Source organism: Lontra canadensis, unplaced genomic scaffold (assembly GCF_010015895.1).
Source record: "Lontra canadensis isolate GAN:19392208 unplaced genomic scaffold, GSC_riverotter_1.0 scaffold49, whole genome shotgun sequence".
NCBI classification, from domain to species: Eukaryota; Metazoa; Chordata; class Mammalia; order Carnivora; family Mustelidae; genus Lontra; species Lontra canadensis.
The window spans coordinates 7,202,824-7,223,099 of record NW_022631043.1 but is presented as its reverse complement, the minus strand read 5'-3'; the positions used below and the strand labels follow the sequence as shown (position 1 = coordinate 7,223,099).

Sequence of the window (20,276 nt, the reverse complement as noted above, 5' to 3'; positions counted from 1 at the left end):
GGCAAAGGATCTGAACGGGTATTTCTCCAAAGGAGATCTATGAATGGCGCCTAAGCACATGGAAAGATGCTCAACATCATTAGACACTAGGGAAGTGAAAATCAACACCACCACAAGATCACTTTATACCCACGAGGACTGCTATGCTCCTAATAATTTTTTAAACAGATGACAAGAATGAGAGAGCTTGTGGAGAAATCAGAGCATTCATACCTTGCTTGTGGGAATAAAAATGGTGCAGCTCCTTAAGGAAACATTTTGGCAGCCTGTCAGGAGGTTAAACATAGAGTAAGCACGTAACCATGCACTCCTACTCCTACGCACACAACTGAGAGAGTTGAAAACACACACACACACACGCAAGCACATGCACTCACGCACACAAGTGAACAGCAGCATTACTTACAATCACCAAAAAGTGGAAAGGACCCAAATGTCCACCAGCTGATGAGTAGATAAGCTAAACATGGTGTATCTAGGCAATAGGATGTGATTCAGCAATAAAACGGAACAGAGGAAAGCTACATGGACGAACTAGAAGGATCCAGACACAAAGGCCATGTATTGCATGATTCCATTTATATGAAATGTTCAGAATAGGCAAATCTGCAGAGACAGAAAGTAGATTAGTGGTTGCCTGGGGCTGGGAAATGACGGCTAATGGGTTCATGGTTTCTTTGTGGGACGCTGACAATGTTCTAAAATCAGCTCATGGTGACAGTTGCCTGACTCTGAATATAACTAAAAACCATTGAACTGTCTGCTTTAAATGAGTGAACTGTATGATACGTGAGTTACATCTCAATAAAACCACTTCCCAAGTTAGCTCTAGATGCCAAGAATCATAACCTTAAGACTTACAAAATGTTCTTCGTACATGTATGATAGAAAAATATTTTCCTTTCATATTTTCACCCTGTATCTCTTTAATGAGAAACCACTAGAATGTTACAGTAAGAGCTCATGCAACACATTGTTTATCATCTGTCAGGAAAAAGGGATACTTTCTGACCTAGGCATGCCTTTGTATCGGGAAATTATCACAGTAATGTGAATAGATTGGGCTATAAAGGTGTATGTACGTTGCAGGTTTGTCTAGAACATAGTAAAACTGGAAGCAATAATAGCTATCATTTATTGCATATTTACCATTACATGAAAATCATCTCATTTCTTCCCTTACACCAATACTATGGGGAAACTCTCTGGATCATTATCATCTTTCTGACAGTTGAAGAAATAGTCTCTGATCAGACATGGACAAAGCAGAGCTGGGATTTGCATCCTAGTCCCTCACGTCCCACCACCCAGCAGGTGCTGTTGCCCTCTCTGTGACTCTTCCCAGCAGCCTAAGCACCTGATTGTGCTACGGCTTTAGAAACAGTCTCGTAACTGGATAAGCAACGATGCAGAGTGATATCCATAATTGATTGTCAGGTGAAAAAGAAGGGTTTAGAACCAAAATGATCTCACTTATTCCCTGTGTATAAATACATAAATATAAATAGACCCACATGCATCTGTAGGCACACGCGCACGCTAACACGCTAACAGTATTCGACGACTGTGTTCCTTTGTCGGGAGGGTTATGTGTAATTTTGATTTTCTTTGTTTTGCTCACCTAGGTTTTCTATCATGGATTTTTGTGGCACTCTTTTTGCTTCACAAACTCCAAAAGTTGTTCTATTTAACCTTTAAGTAAACTAAAGTAACACCAATGGATGTAGAACAAGACACAGCAGCCTTTTTCTAGGGCGTGAAGGGGATTGACATTTTGGCCAGACTGTGATGACAGCCAGGCTGGTCGTTGGGACCACCCCATACAGTCAGGACCACCTTCCTTCTCCCTCAGGGGTCCTCCTTCTGTCCCATGCCTCATTACCTTGGCCACTCCACACGCTCAATGATCAGCTTACACGGTAAGTGATAACAAATGCTTTCATCATAACAAGAATCAGTTACATTTTAGAAGAGAATTGATCTTTTAAATGTCATTTAGTTGTTTCTTAGTTACAAAGTCAATATAAATTCATTGGGAAAATAGAATAGTCTGAAAAGTACAAAAAGCCAATAAAACTCATCCACTCCTCCCTCACCTTGAATTAACAGGGGACTCTGATAAAGGGGACCCTGATAAAATTGGACTATCCCAAGAAGCTGGTGGGGCCATTTACAATGGGTGAGGGGCAAAGGATGTCCAAGAATTTCTCATGACCTCCACCGTCTACTGAGGCAGCACAGCATCATGGGAAAGCTGCAGCATCTTGGGGCCAATAAGTTGGGATCTTCACCTCTCTCACCCAGGATAAGCACATTACTATAGTTCCTTGACACACTTTCCTGAGTCTACCCCCAATTCCTTTTGGAATAAAGTGAGGAATATACAAAAGAATGATTAAATAAGTCTGATAGTTTCTTTTTAAGTAATACTGGCTCTTTCTACTTCATAGGATGGCTGTGGGTATTTAAGACAATGTAAGGGAGGGGTGCTTGGGTGGCTTGTTAGGTTAAGTGTCTGCCTTCGGCTCAGGTCATGATCCAGAAGTCCCAGGATCGAGTCCCGCTTTGGGCTCCCTGTCCAGCACGGAGTTCGTTTCTCCCTTTCTCCTCGCTCTGCTTGTGCTCTCCCTCTCTCTTTCTCTCACTCTTGTTCTCACTCTCTTTCTTGCTCTTTCTTAACTAAATAAATAAAATATTATTAAGAGAGACAGTGTAAGCAAGAGCTCTACATAAAGCAGAACGTGGTCCAGTTATAAATTTATGTCAAAGCAACCCATTCCTGCCGTGGAAGAAGCAGCCTGTCCCCACTTTCACTGTCCTGGCCATCCCTGCCTGTCCCCCCTTTCACTGTCCTGGCCATCCCTGCTAAGATCCTATTTGTGAGTCACCAGCCACCAGACTCTCATGAATGGGGTGGGAAATAAGGGTCTGTGATGTGTTTAGTTGTCACTGTTTTCCGTGGTAGGCAGTGCAGTGAAGGTGGAGACAGCAAGCTTCATAATCCCAGTCCTACAATGTTTAGTCCCAAGACCTTGCACAAATCACCTAGCCATTCCGGGGCTCAGTCTCCCCATCTGAGACGTGGGGATGCCAGTCCTTACAGGGCTGCTGTGGGGATCACATGAGAAAATGTGCATGGAAGATCTGGCTCTCCAAAGGTACTTTACCAGCGTTGAGTTCTCTTCCACCTCCCTTGAAAAGTTTATATAATTTAGAGACGGCAAGATGAAGCAGGAGGAGGGTGAGAGGTCCCGCAGGGCTCAGCAGGGAGGGAGCATCAACACAGGGAGGGAGCATCTGGATGTGAGGTCTTGCCCGCTGTTCATTTCCCTGAACCACAGAGAAATCAGGCTCTGGTTTTGACTTCTGGCATCAGCCATGATTTATAAAGGGCCACCCAACTTTTTGACGCTGAAAATTGATTTCCAAGGTTTAAAGAGTGGTGGTGTGGGGTGCCTGGGTGGCTTAGTGGGTTAAGCCTCTGCCTTTGGCTTGGGTCATGATCTCAGGGTCCTGAGATCGAGTCCCTCATCGGGTTCTCTGCTCAGCGGGGAGCTTGCTTTCTCCTCTCTCTCTGCCTGCCTCTCTGCCTACTTGTGATTTCTCTCTCTCTGTGTCAAATAAATAAATTTAAAAAAAAAATCTTTAAGAGTGGTGGTGTGGAATTAGCCAGTGAAGTGCCAGCATGCAGTCATACAGTTCCATTGTACTAATGGAACGAGAGGTATAGAAGCCAGTAGAACATTTTCTCTGTCCCAGTTCAGTACACAGTACATTTCACGAATGCCTTGCAACAAATCTGTGCGGCAGGCACTTTATAGCTGGGAGTCAGGTGCTGAGGCTTAAACAGGTGAAGAAATGTATACCCATGCGCATTTCTTTACAAAAGAAGGAGGTCATTCACTGAGCCTCCTTTCACATGCTCTTCTAGGCTGGGTTTCATACCAGGACCTGGTGTCAAGACCCTTCAAGTCAAAAGCAGCACGATAATATCGAGTGGATGATGCTGGAAGGGCATGAGCAAGGGCTAGGTTATAATTATGGAGTGACCATCCCAGCCTCTGCCATCAGAAGTGCGTCTTCAGGAGGCTTCAGAGCTCAGTCATTTCCAGAGCCTACAGAGGGCTAAACATGGCTTTCAGTGCCATGGATGATGATCAATGACATTGATCGAATGATCAATGACATTCCTAAAAATAGTCTCTTTAACACCCTGTTCAAATGCTTTTCCTCACTCCCTATTGCTATCTTCTATGCTATGGTTTAACCTCTGAATTTCATCTCTTGCTTAGGCTGGATTCGAAGTCCTCTCAGCATTATTTCTTACTACCTCTCATGCAAATACAGCTTTTCACTCAGGAGAATAAATAGGCCCATCCAACTGTCTGTCCATCCATCCATCCATCCATCAACCATTTGTCCATCAATTTGTCCATCCATCTAACCATCCATCCATCCATCCATCCATCCATATGTCCATCTATCCATCCATCCATCCATCCATCCATCCATCCACTTGTCCAGCCAGCCAGCCAGTCAGCCATCATCCTTGTCCTTATTCACACAGTCACTAGCTCACTCACTCAAAACGTACCTTCCTGAGTTCCAGGCCCTGTTCTGGGGATGCTGGGATACTCGGGACCCAGTTCCTCTCCTCTCTAGCTCATGTGGTTATTTAGTCCCTTGAACCCATCTGCCATCCCTCCACATCCGTCCCCAGCAATGTCCATTTCAAGAAATTCTGGTGTGTATATGCTTATCATATGTCTGTGTGTATCTGAGTATATCTGTGTATTTGTGTGTGTTTCTGCCCATGACTGAGTGTTTCAGAATGTGTGTGTCTCCGTGTGTGGCAATATTGTGAGTGTATCTTTCTGTCTGTGACTGTTTGTGTTCATATGCATATTTGGATGGAAGCAGGTCCTGGTTCTGAAGTGACTCTAGTGGGTGATGGAGGTCAAGTCTCCTTATGATGTTCAGAGGCTCCAGGAAGAAAAAGCCATGGTTAGCAATTGTGGTTTTGCCTCGCATTATTTTCGAAGTTAAACACACATACATGCATACACACATGCAAGCGAAAACATTGCCCTTTAATAGCTCAGTCAGATTAGGATAAGCATGGGCCCAGGGCCGGATGTGAGACTGCTGTGTGACCGGGCAGACTGAAGACCCCGCCGTCCCCAGCCCTGCAGGGGTCCTCTTAACCCCCACGGTGCTCACTGCAATCCCAATACGCCATCCTCCGTACACAGGACCCCCATTATCTTGCGCATGTCCTCATGAGGACCCTTACACTACAGCACATCATTCCCATTCACAGAGGAGTAGCCAAAGCCCCCAGATGTCTGCCACTCGCCCTGAGTCCCTTCCTGGGGGCGTAACAGGGCTGGTGCATGAGGCCGGTCCTTCTGCTGGTTTCAGACAGGGCTGACAGCCTAGTCTACAGACTTGAGACAGGCCTGGGCTGTGGACCCAGTTCTGTCCCCAGACCCCCCCACACTCCATGCACCCTGTGGCACACTGGCTCCAGCCCCCTCCTTTGCTCTCCAGCCAAGTGCTTTAAAGGGAGGACTGAGCCGGCCGTTGACTCGTCTAACCACCGATTTTCCACGAAGAAAGACGTTTCCTTCAGTAAGACCGATTACAACAACCTACTTGAGGGAGAGGAAAGTTCTCTAAGCTGTGGTGCAGTATCGCTATAACCCACGCCTTTAACCACTTCCTCACTGTATCGGGAGCTCCGGCTTTTTATAGCTGCACACGGCGCTGAAAACATCAGCGGGCGCCTTCCCAAAGTTCACATCCCCACGGCCTACACGGCCGAAGTGGGGCCCAGCAGCCCCCAAATTGCAGGGCCTGCAATTTGCCAGCTCGATCTGCAGTTCAGAGAGTGGGGCTTTGATCTTGACTGTCTTGAGCATGTGCATGTGTGTGTGTGTGTGTGTGTGTGTGTGTGTGGTGTTCTCTTAAGACAAAGCAGACCCAGTGGTTCTCAGGAAAGCTGGACCCCTCATCACTGGAAAGAAGCCCCTGGATGAAATCCCTTGGCCCTGGATGCTGTCCCCCACGCCGCGTTGCTTTCCTGGCTCAGGGCTGGCGGGGTGTTTTACTTCTCAGCTGCTCATTCTCACCGTGAGCTCAGGCGTTAGGACTGTGTGTGTTACAGGGGCTGAAGCGCAGAGCGGGCCACCAGCTGGCTCAGTGGGGCAGGAAACTTGCCTTGTGCGTTTGGTAGCCAACCCCGCCGACAACAGGAGACTGAGCTTACCTAGATGGGTTGAGGACAGAAAACCAATGCAGACGACCGCTCCCTGTGTCGGATCTGCAGAGCCCGCAGCCAGCCCCAGTCTGAGTGGCTCAGAGATGTCAGAAAGGGTTCCCAGACCCCAGGATAACGCTGCTGCTATCCGGATCCACACCCCACGTGCTCTGCTCTCTCTAGGCTTGGGTTACAATGGGTCTCACTTCGGACTCTGGCCACAAGGTTCCTCCTCGGTCCCGAAAACTAAGTTGAGATAAGATGGTAATAATACCACCACCTTTCATCGAGAACCTGCCCGGTGAATACAGAAGGCTGGTCTGGTGGCTGAGGGCTTGGCCTTGGAGCTTGGCCGCCCACGTTCGGACGCGGTTTGGCCTCTGCCCAGTCCTGTAATCCTGAGTGAGCCATTTGCCTCTCTGGGTTGTGAGCCCCTTTTCTATCAAATGGGATGATGATATCATCTGCCTCGTGGGATGGTCGTGAGGCAAAAAGCAGTAACTGTATAATCTGCGGACACATGAGGAACCCTCTACTGAGGTTCTCTCTTTTGATTCTTAGGCATTTCACCCTCGGGGGCAGCGTGGGGAGCTGGTAGCACTGTGTCCATGTGACTCAGGAGGGAAAGAGGCTGGGTACTTTGTGAAGTCGCCATGTGGAATCGGAAGCCAGGACGGGGGCTGTGTTCAGTGACACGAGACTGCGTCGAGCTGCTAAGATTCGGACCCTCAACGCTACTTGCAGCCAGAACCAGCCTCAGCTTCTGCTCTCTCCCTGCCCCACCCAATGCTCCCCTCAGCTCTCAGCCTTCCCTGCAGGATGGCCTATCCTCATTGCGATGCCCATGCTTTGCCCATGGCCCTCAGTCCTGACTCGGGGGCATAAGGACCCCTGGAACTTTCTGGAAGCAGTGCTGGAATGTATTCCCTGACTTCAAGAAATCTGTCCAGCTGGAATCTCAAGAGGGTGGGTCTCCTCCCCTCTGGACATCTGTCTATTGTCTGTTTTGCACAATGGGTAATAGCACCAGTGACTCAGGTAACCAGTATACGTGGGCACCTGCGTTTACAGCTTGCAGAATGCTTTTCTCTGCTATTTTTCAATGATCCTTTCAAAGAGCCAGGGAGAGCAGCACCCTCTGATACACCTGTTGTTGTATTTCTGGTGTTTTTAGCAGTTTCTGACATTTTAGCTCAGGGTAGGGTCTAGAATGGAAATGTGTTTTCTGGGGTCAGCCACATCAGTGCTCTCTTTACATTGGGGTAAGAGGGTACAGTCTGGCTCAAGAACACAGCACCTTGTTCGGGATATAAAAACACAGGGATATAAAAACACATGTGGTATAATGTGGGGTTGAAAGTATGGCCAAGGTAGGCTGCTTGGACTGGGGTCCTGGCTCTGGTAGTTGCGTCCTGTGTGATGCTGGCCAAGGTCCTGGACCTTTCTGTGCCTTAATTTCCTCCTCTCTAAGAGAAAGGGGGTAAAAACATTTACCTCTGAGAGTTGGGGAGAGGATTTAATGAGTTAATATGTACAAAGTGCTTACAACTATACCAGAAACTTAGCAATTACTCAGTAAATGTTAACTATCATTATTAGTTTTTGTTGTTGCCAAGCTCCCAAGTCCTGGTACCTATTAGATTATAAATGAGGATTTCCCTTTCCTCTTGGAGCCTCAGTTTGCTTATCTCCAAAATGGGGATGACAGCTGTACCTGCCTCCTCTTACTGTTGCAGAAATTGCAGGTGATACAAAGTTCCTGTGAGGGTGAGTACCTGGCAGGTGGTTGTAGGTGGGCAGACCCCTTCGTACAGAGTTTGCTCACAGAGCTAGAACCTCCCGCTCCCTGCCCAGGGTCCTGGAGCACAACAAATTCTGGAGCCCAGCTGCCTGCATCCACAGGCTGGCTCAGACCCTGGCAGCATTCGTGACTTTGGCCAAGTTACTGAGTTTTTCTTTTTCTTTATTTTCATATTTGTGAAAATGGGGACAATGACACAGGCTAACTTTCCCAGCCTTGGTGAGGATGAGTGAGAAGAAGTGGAGGAAGCTGTTGAGTTAACAATCGAAGTCCTTGGGGTGCCTGGGTGGTCAGTTGATTAAACGTCTACCTTTGGCTCAGGTCATAATCTCAGGGTCCTGGGATCAAGCCCAGTGTCAAACTTTCTGCTCAGTAGGGATTCTGCTTCTCTCTCTCTCTCTCTCTCTACCCCCCACCCTCCCCAGTGCTCATTCTCTCTCTCTCTGTCTCTGAAATAAATAAATAAATCTTAAAAACAAAAAAAACAGTCAAAGTCATCAATCAATGGCCCTTGCTGTGTATTATCAGTTTCAGTGGTACAGGTAATAGTTCTGGTGCTGGTAGGCCTACGGCCCTCTGCCCCCCTTGTCCCTGATGCCCTCGTGTGAAGCAGTGTCTGAGCTGGAGGTGGTCCACAGACAGAAGACCCTGGGGTTGTACCCTAGCCAAGGCGCTCAGCCTACCTCTTCCATCCTGGGCAGAAAACCAATCCCACCAACAGTGCAGGCCTGGGGATGGACTTCCTGGCATTCCTGCCACCTGCATTCCTAGACAGGAAAGCCTCCCAGCCAGCCAGCGTTTGACAGAGACTTGCATTGACTCTGCTGGAAAAATTTCCTTGCACAATGACTGTGTTTCCATCACCTTCTAGGTGGGTTTCTATTTGAAAGTCCAAGTCTGTTTTAACGGAGCCAGGAAACTTCTATTTAAGAAGACCTAGGAGATGAGAGTGGGGGTTGTGGGCAAGGACAATTCTGCTCCTTGTCCCTCTTCAACCACCATCAGCCCTTGGCCTCAATATACAAATTTAGTCAATGATCACTCTGTTGAGGGCCCACAGTTCCCAGGTAAGGAAACTGGGGCCTAGAGAGACTTGTTCAAGGTCACATGCAGTGTTGACATGCGATGGATGGTCCTGACCCCCTGAATGCCTATGGGCATCTCCTGTAAGGGTCCTGGGTCTTCTGAGTTTGGACGAATGATGTGGAGTCCTGACGTGGCCCCAAGGTCTCTGGGCTGAGCCGGGGGTATTGGGAAGGAGACCATCTAGACTGTTTGACCTGAGTCTGCGTTCTCTCCCAGGGTGGCTCCATGTTCTCCCCGGCCGCTGTCATCAGCCGAGAGAGGGCTCAGCAGCAGGTAGCTGCTTTCGCAGAGGAGGTCAGCTGCCCCGCCTCACCCATCCAAGAAATGGTGTCCTGTCTCCGCCAGAAGCCTGCCAGTGTCCTCAATGACGCCCAGACCAAGGTGGGCACTTGTGTGTGATTTGGGGAGGGACATGCTCTGATCTTTTCCAAATGGAAAACCAGGCCTAGAAAAGAGACCTAACCACCACCCACCCCCCCGCCAATCCATGGCTGCAGAGTCAGGTGGATGGCCGGCCGGAGCTGGAAAGCACACTCCCTGACCCCAGCCCCGTGCATGGGCCTGGCATGTAATGGACCAAGCATGGGTACTCAAGGTGAACGGGTCTCTCTGAACATTGGATTTTAACTGTAGAATATAAATGTAAAATATAAGGTGAGCCTTATAGAGTAGGAGGATAAAATGAAGTGACATGTGTCAAGGACCGTGCCAGGACTGTGTTGGCACTCTGGAAGGTCACAGCCACCCAGATTGAGCACAACGGTCACACCTGTAGTGGATTTGAGCTACCCCATCCTCTTAGCCAGGACAGCTATGTGAGCCATGGGCTCTGTTTTCCACCTGAAAAGATCCTGCTCACAGCCCATGGTGGCTGGCTGTCCCTGACATTGTTGAAGGGGACACTAGCTGGAGGAACTGTTGTCATCAGAGCCAAGGGCTTGATGCCTTCAGCCATGGGCCTGGATTCACAGGCGTGGAGCTGGTGTGACCTTCAGCTCCCCCAAGTGTGGGCTACTGAGAGAGTGGCGAGAGCTGATGAATTTCTCTGCCGGATCCTGCCTTTGGCCACCACCCACCTACTCCTCAGTCATGTCTGCTCCCGCTTGCTTATATACCTAGGGGCTCAGGCTTACCCATTCCTCCCTGTGGATCTGTTGTCACCTAGGTGGGGGAGCCCTGGGGATCACCCATTGCCCAGAGTGAGAATTGCCTTCCAGTTTCTGGCCTGCCATCCTTCCTGCCTATGGTTCCTGTCATTTTACTCTGATTGCCCAGTACAGCCCCAGATGGATAATAGGCAATAGCGCTCATTATGGTTGAAACCTGATTAAGCGAAGCCATGCAACTGATTCTTAGATAAAAAGGAGGATAAAATCCATACACATAATGGCATCCCTTTGCCCCCATGTAGCTCCTGGCCGTGAGTGGCCCTTTCCACTACTGGGGTCCTGTGGTTGACGGCTGGTACCTCCGAGAGGCTCCAGCCAGAGCACTTCAGAGGACTCCAAGGGTGAAGGTCGATCTGCTGATTGGGAGTTCTCAGGATGACGGACTCATCAACAGAGCGAAAGCCGTGAAGGTAGGCAGCCAGCAGCTTCAGAGGTCCCCTGCTGGCTGTGCCCCAGTGGCTCAGGACCTCAAAGTCTGACCTTGGTCCAGAGCCCTTGACTGACCTGCTCATTTACAAAACCATCTCTAAAACACTAGTGAGTACAAAGGCTCTAGAAGGAGCTCAGGAGACGGTAATGGGGGGAGTTGTTTCAGACCTGAGACTCGTGCAAGTTTGTGAACAACACAGATACCTTCACCCCACATCCACAACTCTACCTGTGTGTGAATCACTGAGGAAAGCGGCATGCAGAGCCTGACCAAGGAGCTCTGTGAGCTTCGGGGTTCCAAGCAGTGGACACCCCTGCCCCTTGAAGGATGCCTGTCTCACTGAGGGCATGGCCAAGGTGGCACCCTCTTCCAGTCCTGGCCAGGACGGCCAGACTCCGTGCTGGGTCTCTTCCCCAGGAGAACTAGTCAGGGGTCATACCCCGCAGCCGACAAAGGCGACTTCTCGTGGCTGCTCTGAGATACAGCAAAGTGGGAGAAAGTTGTAAGCACTCTCTCCTCTGGTCTGCTCCCTACCAGCCACCCGTCCTTGTTAGGCTGCTCTTAACAAATCCTTTAAGTCGTCAGACCTGGGATGGTAGCTGCAGCGCATGACCCGCAGGGAGCAGACACTCACACTCAGCATGGGGCTCTGTCCAGCTCTATTGACTATAAGGCAGCATGGCTGGAATTAAAGAAATCATTCCCGCAGCCTCCCAGGATCCTGCATGGCCTTGCATTATCCCGTTCCCTCCGGTAACATGTCTCACTTCGGGGAATCTGTCTTACAGCAATAAGCACTCCACTTTGACATGATATATCTCACAAGACTATTTATCACAGCATGAATTATTGTGGCAAATGTTGGAAGCAACCCAAATGGGCATTAACAGATCAATGGCGAATAAAGTTGGGCTACACACGAACTATTAAATATTAAGCAGATGGTAAAAGGGGTGAATGGATCCATTGCTACAGGCTCGAGGGATGCCTAGGACATGTTGCTAAATGGAAAACAAAAAGCAAGAATGCAGAGGAACTGTGAAATTAAGGTGGCATCCATATTTTTTTAAACAACCAGCCTGTATCCATCTGTAAATATGTAAATGTGCATAATTGTATGTTTCTTTGTGAAAGGGTTATAGTGTGGGAGTTTGTACAGCAAGCATTAACGTTGACTATCTCAGAAGGTGTAGCAGCATGAAAAAGGATATTACTGATAGTACTACTTAGGCATATATGCGTAAGTCATACATATATGCACTTATGTTACCTATAATGTGCGCGTGCATGTGTAGATACATAGAGAAAGTGGTGTGTGTGTGTGTGTGTGTGTGTGTGTGTGTGTGTGTGTGTGTTGGGGGGCTTGGTGTAGAGTAGAACACAGTCATTAGCTCCTGTCCAGCTGAGAAAGAATGTCTGCATCTGATCCACCTCTGTTTCCCTGCTGAGTGCCCACATATATCACAGCCCCGAGTTCAAGGGGCTGTAACTAAATTATTGAACCAGACTGACTCTCAAGGAGCACTGAAAAGACGCCCCTTCTCCACCATGAGCCCTGGGCCTCTCTTCTCTAAAGTAGCGGGTCTTTGAAGGGCGTATGATCGAACCTTTCATAATTTAAGCCTAAATATATACATGTGTACTCCTGTACTAAGATGCTGAATTGCTATGAAAGATTCATGAAAACAGAACAGATTTAAAGCATGAGAGAGAAATGAATGTTTAAAGATTTATGATGTGCCCTCCACGCACTCCACACTGGACATGATGCCCTGCAGTGTTACAGCAGAGGAAGGAACAGCCACTTACCCTGGACCCTTTCCCATATGCAACAGCTCATCTTACGTTGCCCTGCAGGGATGTGGGGATCTTTGTGGGGAAGAGAATATAGGCTCGCAGCTCGGATTCTTTGGACTGTGTGCTGACAATTCATCCCAGCCATCTCTGACTTTAGAGAGGGGAAGGGCTACTCTTCTACTCCCAGGAGGCTGGGGATCATCCTGGACAGGTGGGAGGCAGCTAGTTCCCGTACCCCTCCATCTGCAGCTCTGGGACAGTGGGGCAGGGGGGCTCTTACCAGCGGATTTGGGGCTGTGCTGGCCCCAGTCTGTAGCATCTGATTATGCCAGCCCATTGTAAGGGGGTTGTATGGCTATGCGGCCGCCTTGGTCTTCCCTCTTCCTCTCCTGCAGCGTGTTTGGGAGTCTCTCAGCTCTGTCTTGAATCTCTGAGCCCCCCAGCCAGCAGTCTGGATCCAGAGGACTGGGATCCCTCCTCAGCAATGCATTTTCATTCCTTTCATTGACTTTCCCTCTGAGGCTTTCAAATAGATATTTCCTCAGTGCACTTTCGAGGAAAGATGGCTGAGTTGCTCACTACCCACACCAGGGCATGGCTGGGAACATGTGCCCTCAAGTCTGGGCGCCAGCATAGGGAAGGCGCCCGGAGGACATGGTGGAGCGAGGGCTGGCCCTGTTCCACAGTTGTTATCCAAACCCCGGTCCTGGGGCAGAGGCGCCCAGATCCTTTTTACTCCTGGTCAGAGCCGTCCTCTCTTGCTTCCCTCCTCCGCTCATTCTCTTCTGAACTTGTGCTAGTCCAGCCACTGTGTGGTTTTGTGAGCCTGTGTCCTGCCAAGAACTCATCTGGGTGCTGCTCTGGGGAACTGAGAGGGAGCAGGGAGTAGTGACGGTTGAATTTGAAGCCAGAGCCAGAACTCCAATGCCTTTACGTGCTGATGACCCCTGAACAGGTCCCTGTTCAGGGCTTTATACTTCCAGCCTGGCTTTGCCCTTGAACTCTAGATTGGTTTGACCCAGTCTATTTCCCATCTTCACGTAAATGTCTCATAGCTTCCTGCTCTTAACATCCGGAAGGGACTGCGGATTCTCCTGTGCCCCGCCCCAACCAGTGTGTTCTGCTGAGTTCTTCTCAGTAAACAGAGTCCTGCTTCTGCAAGCAGGGCTGCAGGCTAATGGTCATCGTGACTCTGCTCCCCTCCACCCTACCAGCACTGCGTCAGCAGAACTGGCTGGCTCCATCTTCTAAGTGCACCCAGGATCCGTCTGGCCTCACTACCTCTTCTGCCATCACCCTGAGCCATACTGTCCTTTCTCTCCAGGATCATCCCCCAACTAGCTCCCTGCACCCCCTGTCTTCTGCGAGACCGCCGTGGACAGAGCCATCCCTCTACCTTATGTCAGATCCTGTTACTCCCCTACTCAAAGCCCGGTGGCCTCAGCTTCTGCAGAGAGGAAGCCGTAGTCCCTACAATGACCATTACTTGATTGGCCCCTGTTTGCCCTCTGGCCCCACCTCCTGCTATCCCCCTCCCCCACTAAGTGCGGTTAATCCCAACTGATCACTTTGGTGTTCCTCAAATATGCTCAGCATGTTCCCATATTAGCATCTTGGCATGTGCTGTTCCCTCTTCTAGAATGTTCTCCAGATAACTCACTGTCTCATGTCTTCAGGGTCTGCTTCTTCAGGGTACTTGCTTGACCTTCCAGATATAGAGGGAGACAATTCCCAGGGCTCTCTCTCCCCCTTATCCTGCTCCCCGTCCTTAGCGCTTATGCCCCTTGACATACTATACATTTATTTGTCTGTTGTATTTCTTCCCCAAATAGAATGTGAGGCCCATGAGCTCTGTTTTATCAGTTTTGCTTTCTGCTTTATCTCCGGTGCTAGGAAAGTGTCTAGTCTACAGTAAGGGCTCAATGACTCTTCATTAGATTGAAAGAATGAAGTTAGGGGGACCTGAATATGTGTCAGAATCTAACCTAGGAATCTTCAAGGAAATAATTCATCCCAAACAACCCTATGATCTGTGACCTATGATCTCTTCAGCCGGGAAAGCAGTTCAGAGACAGAGCAGAATTCAAATCCAGATCTAACTCCTGGATCTAAGTCCATGGCATCCTCTTTCGGCTGTGGCCCTCTGGGAAGGGCCAGGTCCTTCCTCCAAGAGCTCCCCACCCACCCACGAGTCTGGAGGTACTCGTAGGGTCATAAACACAGCTAAAACGAGGGCCGCTGTGTGTGAAGGGCCTCACAATCCCACCTCCATTCTCCCTCAACCATGACCCTGGGGAGGAGATGCCCATGAACTAGTATTTACCACCATTTTACCAAAGAAGAAGGCTTCTGGAGGTTTCATGATTGTCCCAAGGTCATACAACTAGTCACTTGCAAAGCCAAGCCTCCACTGCAGATCCTTTTACTCCAAATGGGAAGCTTTGCTCCCAGCCCCATGTGTGCTAAACCCTAGAACAGGTAGGGCAAATGCACCAGGGCCACCTGTCCCCTCCCAGATACAATTGTGGCCCACAGGCGTCCTCAGAATCCTGGCCAACACAGGACCACAACACTGTCATGTCAACACATAAGTGGGAACCCAGCTACCAGCTGCCCCTCCACACACAGTATTAAACACCCTGCTCTTGTGTCCCCCTAGGGTACTTTGCCTTGCCTCAGCCTGCTCACAACCCTCCTTCAGACTTGAGTTTGTGAGTTTCTCCATTTCCCCCAGAAGGTTTGGTAGTACCTAGATCTAGCTACCATTAGCTGAGGGGAGCCCCAGGATGGCACACCCCCGATGGCCTCAATCCCAGCTATCCCTTCTACTGAATCCTTCCAGGTCTGCCTAGCTCCTCCTGGTCATTTGTGCTGAGAAGCAGGACCTCACAGAAAACCACCACAGTCTAGAGCAGGTGTCACCCACGTTTTCCCAGCACCAAGACCTGTGTGTTTAGTCATGCAACACTCACTGAGGCCACTTACTATGTGCCAGAAGCCAAGCTGGGTGTTTGGGTACAAGTACACATTCAATCCCTGCCCTCAAGGAGCTCACAGTCAGGCAAGGAGAAGATAAATGAGCAGAAGTAAATAACTAAAATACAGTGTGACAGACCCTAGATGGAAAGACAGACATCTTAGTGTGGGGCCTCAAGAGGCACTTGGGGGGGTGCTTCTGAAACCGCAGTGGCCTCACCAGCAGAAGGGTCACAGGGATGAAAGAACTAACCAGGACCCCATCCCCCAAGCCAGCAGGAGCATCTGGGTTCCCCAGAACCTGAGCCTTAATTTCTTTATCTCTAAAATTGGGAAATTACTAGTCCATATCCTCCTTAAGATGTTGGATGAAATCATATATGAGGCCGTGTCTGGCAGATAGTACGTGCTCAATAAATACTAGTTTTTCACCTAGGTCTTTTAGGTATTACTAGGATTAGTGTCCAAAGTGATTGTCCCTGATCCAGGGACTTCTCCAGGGAAAGCAGGAATACAAAGGACGTACAACCACTGAATCACCTTGCCTGACCCGAGCCAGTTTTCCAAATTGTGGCAGATGCACACACATGATTTTTCCATATGCCAGCCCTGCCTTCATACCATCCAGAGCCCAACCCACAAACACACACCGTCCGGCTTCCCAAGGGAAGTCACAGGAGCAGTAGGCATTGCTACCCCCCACCAAGGGAGCCCCTGGACCCACCCATGACTTCAGCAGAGACCCACGGAATCCCACAGACCAAGGAGGGCAGGCAGGCAGGGCTTCTAGCCAGTTCCTGTGGAGACCCTCACCCACCTTCCACCCCAGGCCGGCTTGGGTCCACACACACAGTCCTAATGACAGCAGCAAAGTTAACAACATACCCGTGGAGCATCACGGCCGCCTGAGATGCCTGGAAAGCCTCTGCTCTCGGAGAATGATCTTATTTCCTGAAGTAGCAGCTTTCTGTTGAAATTCATCAGTCGCTGTGGTGGGGATTTTTTTCCCCTCTTTTCTCCTCTCTCTCCTCTCTCGCTCTTTCTAACTGGTGAAATTGACAGTCTGCCTACATTAACCGGGCATTAATTTGCATGATCAAAAGCAGATTTGTTCCAAGATGCACTGTTCTGCCTTCCCCTCCAAGCACAAGGATCTCCAAGGAAGGCGAGAAAAAATCAGAAACAGCGCCACCACTGTGCCCCGAGCTTGGGCAGGAGCTGGCCCCGTCCAGGAGCAGGTGGAGTGGGGGCCCTTCGGGGAGCGGGGAGGGGAAGGCAGCCCGTCTGAGGGTTGGAAGCAGCACCTGGCAGCCCGAGGCTCTGGCACCAGCCCCAGCGCAGGAAAATCAAGCCTTTGGTGACAGATGATAGCAGAGGAGCCTGCGGGAGTCCCGGCGAGCACACACCATTTCCCCGAAAAGAGGCACTTGGGTGGGTGGGTGTTAGGGTCTGGACCCGTGCCGGGCATGGCGGGGCCCCGTGGAGAGCCCGCAACCTGGAATCAGAAAAACGGGTCTCAAATCCCGGCCTCAGTCACACAATTCAGGCAAGTTGCTTACCCAGTCTGAGCTGCAGTTTCTTTATCCTTCGGTGGGCACAGAGAGACCAGCCCTGCTTGTCTCCTGCTGTGGGATAAGGCAGCTTCCAGGCAAAGGAGACAGCTCCCAACACCAGGGAGCCCCTGGTGGCCCAGAGCCAGGGTCGGGTCGGGTCCCTGGCTCTGGGCCACCCTACAACACTGCAAGCCCCCCATCCTAGCACTGTAACTCCCTGGCTCACATAGGGTGCCTCGCCTACGTGTGCTGTGGCCCCACCAGGTGGGGTTATCATGCTCCGTTCAGAGAAAGTCAGAGATTGGCGGGGCTGATTTACCGCACCCCCCAAATAGTAAAAATATTTTATGACTGCATGGGTAAAGATGAATGGGAGGCAAGCTGGATTCATTCTTACAAATTCATTATGATGACATTTATTTTTTCTTCGGGTCTTAAAAGAAATTGAAAGGGACATTTTTTTTTCGTGGGCCCTAAAGTTATGGGAGGCCCTAGGCACTGGGCCTGCTGTGTGGGATGGAGAAGTTGGCCCCATGACATCTGTGATAAGTGGAAGAGGCAGGAACGGTCCATGCATTGGTTTGTGCACATGCCCAACCTGTACTTACTGAGGCGCTCTTCTCTAGGCTGTAGGGGGAAGGTCGGAACCCCAACAGATACGGCTCCTGGCTTGTGGAGTTCACGTTCCAGTGAGAGGACATGGACCGTGATGTATGAGCAAATACATTAAGAATTTCAGATCTTGAGGGGTGCCAGGGTTGCTCAGTTGGTTAAGTGTCTGACTCTTTGTTTCGGCTCAGGTCATGATCTCAGAGTTCTGGGATCGAGCTCCATATCAGGCTCTGTGCTCAGTGCAGAGTCAGCTTGAGATTTTCTCTCTCCCTCTACTCCTCCACCCCACTCTCTCTCACCTTAACATGTACAAGCACTCTCTCTTTAAAATAAATAAATCTTTGAAAAAATTTTCAGATCTTAAAAAGTGCTAGAGAGAATGGAAACATGAATCCAAGGCACCTTGGCAGGAAAGACTGAGACCTGAATGATGAGGCAGGACCAGTTCTGGGAAGATCTGGGTGAAGAACTAGTGCAAAGGCCCCGTGGCAGGGCTTGTCTGGGGGACATAGAAAGCCAGAGGGCTAGGAAATGCTGTGGATAATGGAGGAGGGGGAGCAGAGGAAGTGGGATGCACTGGAGGTGACCCGTTAGATGAGGTCTCATTAGCATTAGGAGAATGATTCTGTAGGGTGTAGGGTGCAGCCACTAGAATGTTTTACTCTAGGAAGTGATTATCTTGATTTATATTTTTTAAAAAGAGCATTCTGGGGGTGTCTGGATGGCTCAGTGGGTTAAAGCCTCTGCCTTCAGCTCAGGTCATGGTCTCAGGGTCCTGGGATCAAGCCCCGTATGGGGCTCTCTGCTCAGCGGGGAGCCTGCTTCCTCCTCTCTCCCTGCCTGCCTCTCTGACTACTTGTGATCTCTATCAAATAAATAAATAAAATATTAAAAAAAAAAAGAAAAAAAGAACATTCTGGCAACATGGAGTTGACTATGGAGAGGTAACAAAGAAAGCATAGACCAGATTGCCCTGTATTGGGAGGTCCAGGGAGTAAGCTAATGAGTTAAATAAGAATTGAAGGCATGGTTAAAAAAAAAAAAAAATTGAAGGCATGGTAATGGTGAGAAATAACTGGATTTGGGATAAACCTTGGATTTGCAGTTGGGTATTCATGGTGGGAATTTAGGAGAAAGGTCAGAGCTGTAGGTACAGATCTGGGGAAAAAAAACAACAAAAAAAAAACAGGAAAATCTGATGTCACAAAAGCCAAGAAAAGAGTATTTCTGAAGGGGAGCAGAGGTCAAATGTCTGATGTCATTGAGGGTGCAGTGAGCCGAGGGCAGAGGTGGGGCTGCTGGGCCTGATGGGACATGGGTGACGATGACGGCCCTCTCAGTAGAGAAAAAGGGAGGGAAGACTGATGAGGCGGGGAGCATGGGGAGTGTGGAAGTGGCCATGGTGCTTCCGGAACCCTCTGTGCCATTAGCGGCATCAGATGCAAACCCTCAACCACTTTGCGAGGGGGCAGATTACTCCCCTATGAGTCGCCCCTTGGACTTCAGCAGCTGTGTTCCATGGCCCCCCCAGGGGGCCTTTAATTTACATTCATTCAGTGAGCAAATGAGTATTTCTGTCCACCTCAGAGCTCTAGAGACTTCTGGGGTCATTCATTAATTCATGCATCTCTCCATACAGGCATGTAAGAATCAGGTGAACTCTGAAAGGATGCCTCTATTTTCCTTTGGGAATTCTACTCTGGGTCTCTTCTTCTCAAACCTATGATGTCATAACCATTCTGCGTCACTTTAAGAGTAACCAATGAAAAAAATTACTTAAGGACCTTCTGTGTACACTCCTCCCCGAATCCCCACCTGCCAGAGGTGGTATCGGTGTTTCTGCCCCAGGATGGGGTAGAAGCCGATGAAAGCACGAGCAAGGATAGGGCAGGAAGAGTCGATAGGATGGTGGTTAAGACTTGCTGGGGGGGAACCGTTAGGACTAGGGTGCACTAGCATGCTGGGGAAGGTGGAAGTAGGAGGCGTCAGCAAATGTCTCTTTTAATCAGATGACTGGCTACTGGCTTAGTAAGTGAGGATAGGAAAACAGCCAAGGAAGGTTCTGGACCTGGGGAAGAACACATGTAGACGAGGAAGTTAAATTATACTCACGTTGAGTTCAAGGGACCTGAGGGGTTCCCAGGAGCTGGTAGAGGTTTGGATGTGTGGGACCGAGGTTGAGGCTGAATGGAGATTTAGAATTCAACAACCTACCAGCCATTATCAACACAAAGGGAAGAGATGGTACCACCTCTCCGCATGTCTGGAAGGAAGGGCAAGAGAAGGGGGCAGGAATGGCATTTGAAAGTGGACAAGATAGCAGGAAGATTCCATAAATGAACCTGAAGCAGAGCAGGTTAGGGAAAAGGAGACGGGAGGATCCCCCACTCGAGTTGAGTGGGGGAAGAGTGCCAGGATGGGAAGGGTGGACAGCGCCACCGCTGCCTGGGGTGGGTCAAGGGGTAACATCAGCGACCCTGGAGAGGGTGTGTGGGTGGGGAGAGGGCAGGAGCCAGTTGGCTGTGTGGACATGCTTACGAGTGTGCACCCCAGAGCCGGCAACGCCAAGGTGAGGCAGACGGACAAGATGGTC

General features: G+C 49.6%; 1 protein-coding gene across 1 annotated transcript in view; it reads left to right on the top strand.

Moving 5' to 3' along the window:
• TG (thyroglobulin) overlaps positions 1–20,276 on the top strand; it is a 236,675-nt gene that overhangs the window by 192,248 nt on the left and 24,151 nt on the right. Inside the window, exons 43-44 of the mRNA XM_032873495.1 lie at positions 9,363–9,527; positions 10,558–10,725. Of these exons, the coding sequence (XP_032729386.1) occupies positions 9,363–9,527; positions 10,558–10,725 (333 nt within the window). The remainder of the gene's footprint in view (positions 1–9,362; positions 9,528–10,557; positions 10,726–20,276) is intronic.